Below are 8,373 nucleotides of genomic sequence, written 5' to 3' on the forward strand. Positions count from 1 at the left end.
AAAAAAAAAAAAAAAAAAAAAAAAAAAGAGTACCACAACAACCATATAATGCAATATACACTTGTGTTTTTCTTTTGCCTCGGAAAGCACATAAGTAAATGTATGTTTATATATATAAGCGGCCCTTTTTTTTTCATCCCCGTACTTTTTGACAAAAAGAAGAGCCTTTCAAGGTTGCATATAAACACAGGCACAGTCTTAGAAGAAACCGACACTCACTTGTGTCAACATTATATCAGAGAAGCCTTTGACACAATTGCATACGCATCATTTTGTATAACTTGTAACGCAAACAACCAACTTTTCTTCACTTCAATTCATCATGCTTCACTCCAAAATCAGCTCCCTGTGACGACTCATGTCGTCCAGGTAGTTCGAATTACATGAGTAATCTTCCATGTTGCTGGCTTCCGAGACGCACGTTTGATCCTGATCCATCGCGTTCTGTTTTAATTGTTCTAATGCTCCTTCTTCTCCCTTCAGCAGCTGCACTACCTACCCTCCCACAACCCTCAAGTCAGCTAGTGGAAAAGTCGCCACATAAATGGATATCAATCAGATGCTCCCTTACCGAGTTCATATGTGGCCTCATCGATGATGAATGGTTTATGCACATCGAAGCTGCTAACATGGTTCGTCTCATTTCAGTTTGATCGTAGTCGTCTCCTAACTTTGGATCCATTAATTCCTGGAAGCTATTGTTATCAAGTAAAGGCTTTGCCTGCAAAAACAAAACAAAAACTTTCTTCTAAGTACGCAAGGAATCATTTAAGACCAACTTCAGATACTAGATAGAGATGCTATAAGGATATCACTGAATCATTCATACCCAAATCACTAGGCTTTGTTGGCTTGAATCAACTGCACGGCGCCCAGTTATGAGCTCAAGCAACAAAACCCCATAAGCGAAAACATCCGTCTTCTCATCAACGATTCCATGCATGAAGTACTCTGGAGCCAAATATCTGAGGGAGGCAATTTACAGATGCATTAGATTAGGGGCTGCCTGATAATAGGTCTTGATATAATTTTTTAAACCAAATCGAACCACTGAGTCGTATAACTTACCCAAACGTACCCTCGATGGGGTAGACGACATGGTGAGCCCAATTTTCAGGCAGCCACTTCGCTAATCCAAAATCAGAGATCTGCAAGGAAAGAAGAACCATTTTCATTATTACAGGAAGAGAAGTGTCTGAAACTTCATGCTTTAGACAAAGGCGTTACCAGTGGCTCATAGTTTTCACCGAGCAAAATGTTAGAGGCTTTGATATCTCTGTGAATGATGCGCCTTGGACATTCACGATGAAGATAGTTCAGCCCGTCTGCTACGCCAATAGCCACCTTAAATCTTATCTTCCAATCCAGAGATTCCGCACCTGATTGAAAGTATATATCCACGATTGAAAGTAAGACGGCCTAGTTTGTTTGTTCATTCAAATTCATTCTAACAACACAACACTTTCGTAACGTAGATGTGGGAGAGTGACGAACCGAAAAGGGCAGAGGCAAAGCTGCCAAAAGGGATGTATTCGAGGACAAGGTAGAGACCACCATCAATTCCAAAACCAAGCAACCGTGCAGCGTTGGGGTGGCTAATATGAGCGATAATTCCAAGCTCCGTTAAGAAATCAGAAGTTTTTTCCTCGTTGTCCTTCTCCCTTTTCATAAGTCTCTTAACCGCCACAAATTGGCCATCGGATAAACAACCTCTGTAAACCTCTGCTTGCCCTCCTTTTCCAAGCAGGTTTTCTGAAACAGTGAACCAACCATATAAGTGCAATTTTGGAGCCATAAAGACAACCTAAACAAAATGTAAATTAGATTTTATTTTTAAGAAACATATTCTAAGCCTATTCATAACATAGAAGTTGGAATCTCCGGATCCAAAATGTTGTTTTAATTGAAAAAGAATCGACCAAATTTGTGATTTACCTGGGCTGAAATTGTTGGTAGCAGTGGCCAGCTCCGAGAAGCCATAAATTCTCCAAGAAGGTTTGCAGAAGGGAACATCCTCGATACTGATTCCCTCATCAGTGCTGCGAATACGAGCAAATCTTTTGCTGAAATTCTTCTTCGAAATATCGTAGCTCATAGCCAGTAATGGAATCGTCGACAATCTCCAAACCGATTTCTTTTTTATCAACCCGATCATCGCCTTCCATGGAATTCCACCGCTCTCTTGGAGAAGAGCCGATGGCAACAGCGAGTTCTCCGGCGGCGGCAACATCGAGTTTACAGCCACCGTCAGGCTCCCTCCGTCGCCCCCGCTGCTGCTCTCGCTTTGGTCCGAATCCGTCCCCAGAACTGGAATCTCAAACACACCCCTTGGCGAGTTTTCTTCGCATAGATCTTCCTCCTCGCCAATGATTTTCAGCCCCCCGTATCCTTCCATTTCTTCCATTTGCTTTATTCCTTTTCGAGCATTCCCTGAGTTTCATGCATCGATTCAAAATTTCATTTCCATTCAAGTCGTCTGTAGCTTAACTAAAAAGAAAAGTAATAACAGAATTTACCAAATTCCATTTCCATTTCCACTTTCATTTTTAGAATTTGATCAATGTTTAATCTCCTGCATTAAGAAGAAAAGAAAAATAATAACAAAAATGATGAATGATACAAGAAAACATCAAAAGAAATGAATACCTAATGTGGTCGAATCCCAGAAAATCGGTAGAGAATAGATTCAAAAAACAAAAGCAAAAACAAAAATGAGGTTGGTGGGAAGAACAATGCAAAAGGAATGAAATAGGACATACCTTGAGCAGTGGTAGTTGTGAATGAGAGACGAAAAGGGAAGAACAAGAAGAGATGAATCCCCTCCCCTGTAGAAAAGAAGAAAAAAAAATGAGAGTCGAAAGAATGAAAGGAAAAGGGGAAGGAATCTCAGTCACATTCGAGGGAGCAGAAGCGGAAGCTCCCGCGGGCGGAACAAAAGGAAAGATGAAAAAATATGGAAGGAGGAAGAGGGGGTGTTGGGTATATGTTTAGGAGGTCGTTATTGTTTGACGAGCAGAGGAAGCGATGAAAGCCAAGTTGTAATTGGAAGATGAATGGGAATTTAGTTATCCCCGTATTTATATACTCCCTCTCCCTTTTTGCATTGACTTCCATTGGATAATAACTTCTTCTTCCTCTCTTCCTCTCTTTCTCTCTTTCTCAAGCCCTTCATTTTTTTTACCTTCCAAAATTTTACTCTCATCCTAATTTTAACTAACATTATTTCTTATTACAATTTTTTATTTATTAAATAATTTATAACAGATTAACCCAAATGGTTAAATGGTTTTTTCTTTTTTTCTTATACAACATGCAATTGTTAAAGTAATTTTTAGTAAAAAGAAAAAAAGAAATAATAATATATATATATATATATATATTTATAAGAAACTCCCATAAAGAACGTAGGGTGGATTCCCCACAAAAGACAGATAAACAGTAATCTGAATATCTGTCTGCCCAACAAATCTCAGCCGTTCATTTTTTCTGCCTCGTGGCTTTTATCATCTTAATTGTTGCTTCATCCATACCGCCAAACATATCAAAATAATAATAATAATAATAAATAAATAATAAAAACAAAAACAATAAAATTTAACATGATTCCTTCTATTGGAATTTGGGAAAAGTACAGATAAATGTCATTTTGGATTCATCTATCTATTAAAGTGTTTGAAATTTTTTAGATTCCTTCCTACTCAAATTTATTTGCTAAAAAATACTGATGCTGGTTCACAAAATGTATCTTACACAAGTTGGTTCTAGTTCTATCAAGCTCTTATATATCTTACTTACTCCTCCCCTCTCATTTCTTATTCTTCAACTCATCTACTCATCACAATTCTTTCACATAACTCGAGATGTCCTCGTCTGTCTCAATCTCTACAAAAATCTCACTTGTGAGGAGGAGTCGCAACTCGCTATAGGTAACCTCTCAAAAGCTCCCCTCTAATGTACTATGGGCTATAAGTTGGTGATGTTGCTCTACTATATGCTAAGTAGATTGTCATTAGTCAAGACAAGTTCACGATTTGGGATTGTACCCGAACCATCCCTACATAGATCTAGTCAATTCATATCGTTATAACGGACCCTAGACGTAGCTTAAGGACTAAGAAAAAATAAATCATAGACTAAGGCTCCCTAGTACGTCATACATATCGTCTAGGCCACATAATTGAGTCCATGTATTTAATGTGCCAAAAAGGCGGATAATAGTATAGAAAGTTTAAATTAATTAAATCCCATTCAATTGGTGACAATAATTTAATCCAAACATGACGATTAAGTTAAAAATAGATGGCTTAATAAGATGGAGAACATTGATTACTGTGATAGATCATCATTGATTCAGCGTCATCCATGACAATATATTTTCTTATGTTGCTAGTACTGACTTCTGGATCTTCATAGGCTTCTTACTCCATATGAACACATGTATGATTCTATAGGTTACATAGTTTCTTCAATAGATCTGGATTGGTAGCAGTAGATCTGGATTGGTAGCAGTAGAAACTTGGATTGAAAAACCTTCTGTTGATCTTCCCAAGAGAGTTAAGACCGTGGCAGCTATGTGTCTTTGTGGCAATCCATGATTGATGTATCCATCCGGAAGAACAATAGTTCTCAACTGCAAACACAACCAACCAATACCATTACAACATTATGGGTGGAGAAAGAGAGTATTATTATATGGAATTACCTTGAGACCATGTTCATCCAAAATTCCAGTTAAGCATAGGAAATAAGATACATCATAACCAAAGCCTCCAATGGAACCTTCCTCCACAGTCATCATAATTTCATGTTCCTTTGCCAATTAAATAATAAGCTCAGCGTCGAGAGGTTTGCAAAATCTGGCATCTGCTATTGCTGGGGCAATGTCTCTTGTTTTCAGCAATTCTGAAGCTCCAACACATTGTTGAACCATTGAACCTTATACTTTTACTTGACAAAAATTTAAAGAGTTTGTATGTTTTTATTGGTTGCTAAAAGTTTAAATCATCTTATTCTTCCTCTCTTTGTACTGTATAAAAGAATCTATATCCTTTGTGACGACCTTAATTTTTTATTAAATTTATGGTCGCTATGACATGCATAACATATGTGCAACGCGTGAAAGATAACATATTTCTTAACGAAACCATAGACTTACATGCTTATAATAAAGTCATTAAAATAATAGGATAGAAAGTAAAGTATTTGTGTTGATCTAACCTAAGCGCTATAAAAGAAGAATAAAGTGAACGCATCTACACTAGCTTTGGTCTCATGGCCGTCACCACAATATCGTCATATGTACAATGGTATCTTACTTTTATATTGAAGTGATTTGAATATTTTAAGAAATACTTAGCAAGTAACCTAATTAGTAGTGTCGAAAAATCCATAGCAAATAATTACTAGAGTAGCCCTGTGAAGAAAAAACAATGAAAATTTCTACACAAGTTATTTTCAATTTGGCTCTTTTCTAATTTTAAATAAATTTAATAAATGAATTATTTAGACGATAAAATTTCTTATATCTATATTTGAAAACGTTTAAAGTGAGAGAAGCTATCCAATTTTAGATTAGTGAATAAAATCATAAGTTATTTTAGAAATAAAATAAAATTTATTTAAATTAATGAGTTTTAAAATAAAATTTGATTATTTATTAATTTAAATAAATAGATAAAATATTTTGATGGTCGGCCCAAACTTATTTTTTAACCCAGTTACACCGGGGCAAGCCTATTTTTAGGCCAGCAAAATCGGCCCATTGTTAGGGCTTCAATACTCACCATTTGTTAAATCTCTTTCTTTCTTGCCTCTCTTCTCTTCAGATTTCGTTCCTCTTCTCTGTGCTCTCCGGCGATTTTCCGGCGTTTTGGTAACTTTTCTTACTCTATTTTTTTTTTGTTTATTTTTATTTGGTAGTTCGGTGATTTGGTAACCCTCTCTCACTCTACTTATTTTCTTTCTTTTTCTTTGACTTGGATTATCTCATGCCCTCTCTTGCTTTCTGTTAATTTTTGTTATTGCTTTGTTATTTGATTGATTTTTCTTTTGGATCTGTGCTGATTCTCCTTCTGGGAGATATATTTTTAAATGTTAATCATTTTGGTACATATCTGTATTTCCGATCTCCATATATTTTGTTGTTACTAATGATTTTTTTGAGATCTTTCCAAATTTTATTAACAGAAGTTGGTAACTTCTAGTAGTGGATTTGATGGCTTCTTCGTCCCACCCTTCGGAAGAACAGACAGAAGAGATAGATTCTGACGATGAATAATTTTATCAACACGGTTACCATACTATCATTGAGAAAGAAGAGAGACAATATTTTCGTGCTCGCAGGTTTATTTTCGTGCTCGCTATGTATTGTATCACATTTAATGTGAAGCCGATTGGAATCTCGGCAGAATTTACCCCGATAACCTGCCAGAGTTTATTACGCTCTGCCTATAAAAATATTATAGAGGTTTACCTTTGTAGGCCAAAGCCTTTTTATTATATCATGTTTCGTTCTCAGCTCTACTTTGTTCTGACCATGCCATATAATAACAATTAAATATAGTATATTTTTTATGTATGATTTATAGAAATGTGAGTGGGATGATGGGGAGGAATAATCAATTTTATTTTTATTTTTTATGTATGATTTATAGAAATGTGAGTGGGATGATTGGGAGGAATAATCAATTTTATGCATGATTTATAGAAATGTGACTGAGATGCAAATTTTTTTTTAACTATTTGTATAATAATAATAATAATAATAAATTATACCAATTTTTATAACATCTTACTCTATTTATTATATTTATATTTAGACATGCAATTAATTTTATAATTTTTAATAAATATATATATATAACTATTTAAACCAAAACACCCTCATCGTACAGAAGATACAACAAACAAAAATTAAAACAATAGACAAGAAAAATGACTTTCTCTTTCCTAATTTCCCTCATTTATCTTTTTTTTATTATTGGATACCATAATCTATCTAACAAATAGACCTGTTTGAGTACAAATGACATCTTGACTTACCTTTTCATAACCTTCATCTCCCCGTGTTTCACCCCAAGAATTTTTGATAATCCAATATTTGTTACCGTGCTTATCTTTTCCATAACCAACGATCAGAACATGCCAAAAAAAAGTGTTGATGTCTTTATTTACGAGTTCGGTACCCTGATATATGTTGATGTCTTTATTTACGAGTTCGGTACCCTGATATATTTCCTATAAAAAGAAAAAACGTTATTCTTAAAAACTAAGTGGCTCTATGGCCATCAATGTAGCAATTAAGTGGCTCACCAATTTTTATACTTATTTTCATTCGGCCCAAACTTTTAAAGCTACTCCGGCCCAAGCGCCCAAACTTTTAAAGCTACTCCGGCCCAAGCCTGTTTTTTAGCCCAAGAAAACCGGCCCATTTTTAGGGCTTCAAAACTATCGTCTTCTTTCTTCTCTCCAGCCTCTTTTCTGCGTTTGCTCTCTCCGACCATTTGTAACTTCTCATTCTCTATTTATAGGGCTTCAAAACTCACCATCTTCCTTCTCCATTATCTTCCCCTCCTCTCTGCGTTTGCTCTCCGTCAATTTCGTAAGTCTCTTACTCTATTTTTTTTCTTTATTTTTATTTTTATCATGTTTGCTGTGCGAGTTGGATCGAGTTGGATCATCTCTTGCCCCTCTCCTGTTTCTGCTAATTTTTGTAATTGTTGTGTTATTTTATCTCAGGCCATTTCTGGTAATTTTTGTTATTGCTGTATTTTTCTCTTGGATGTGTGATGATTCTCCCCCTTGTATATATATTTTTAACCCTATAAACTTGTCCAATCTCTATATCTTTTGTTGTTACTCATGGGTTTTGGATCCATTCAAATTTTATTAACAAACTAAATTAAAAAAATTGATTTGGATATATTAGATGAAGGTACTTCGAGCACTGGATCTGATGCCTTCTTCAAACCACCTCTCGGAGGAAGAGGAGGAAGAGATAGATTCGGACGATGAATTTTATCAAGACGGTTACCATACTATCACTAAGAAAGAAGAGAGGGAGTATTTTCGTGCAGTTGAAGAATCAGAGGTTTATTTTCTTTTAATTTTTCAATGGTCAAACGATATTTTTTTCTTTTTTTAATTGATGGATGTATGCAGGGTTTTGATGTACCGGATTTTGACAAAGTCTTTTCATATAGTCTCATCGCTCCAATAGATATGCATGAGGACTCATGGATGCTTAAAGAGGTTCGAATCTCAGCAAATAAAGCTATCAAATATTACAACAAGGAAAATGTAATGTGCTAACTTGCTAGCTATGCTTTTTTTTTTTTTTTTTTTTTTTTTTTTTTTTTTTTTTTTTTTTTTTTT

The 8,373-nt window shown here is 35.3% G+C and overlaps 2 protein-coding genes across 2 annotated transcripts in view; one reads left to right on the forward strand and one right to left on the reverse strand.

The window, feature by feature from the left end:
* Positions 1-15: 15 nt before the first annotated feature.
* LOC111446941 (receptor-like cytosolic serine/threonine-protein kinase RBK1) lies at positions 16-3,060 on the reverse strand. Its single transcript, XM_023085874.1, has 9 exons — positions 2,760-3,060; positions 2,517-2,572; positions 1,936-2,430; positions 1,495-1,752; positions 1,228-1,379; positions 1,069-1,148; positions 830-965; positions 572-721; positions 16-495 (listed from the first exon to the last, which is right to left on the reverse strand). Exons 2-9 carry the CDS (start codon positions 2,542-2,544, stop codon positions 328-330), a joined length of 1,467 nt encoding a protein of 488 aa, XP_022941642.1. The 5' UTR covers positions 2,545-2,572; positions 2,760-3,060; the 3' UTR covers positions 16-327.
* A 4,367-nt stretch (positions 3,061-7,427) lies between these two features.
* LOC111447608 (UPF0725 protein At4g29550-like) overlaps positions 7,428-8,373 on the forward strand; it is a 2,168-nt gene continuing 1,222 nt past the window's right edge. Inside the window, exons 1-3 of the mRNA XM_023086858.1 lie at positions 7,428-7,600; positions 7,928-8,089; positions 8,161-8,298. Of these exons, the coding sequence (XP_022942626.1) occupies positions 7,928-8,089; positions 8,161-8,298 (300 nt within the window). The 5' untranslated portion in view covers positions 7,428-7,600. The remainder of the gene's footprint in view (positions 7,601-7,927; positions 8,090-8,160; positions 8,299-8,373) is intronic.

This window comes from Cucurbita moschata, unplaced genomic scaffold (assembly GCF_002738365.1).
Source record: "Cucurbita moschata cultivar Rifu unplaced genomic scaffold, Cmos_1.0 Cmo_Scf00009, whole genome shotgun sequence".
Classification (NCBI taxonomy): Eukaryota; Viridiplantae; Streptophyta; class Magnoliopsida; order Cucurbitales; family Cucurbitaceae; genus Cucurbita; species Cucurbita moschata.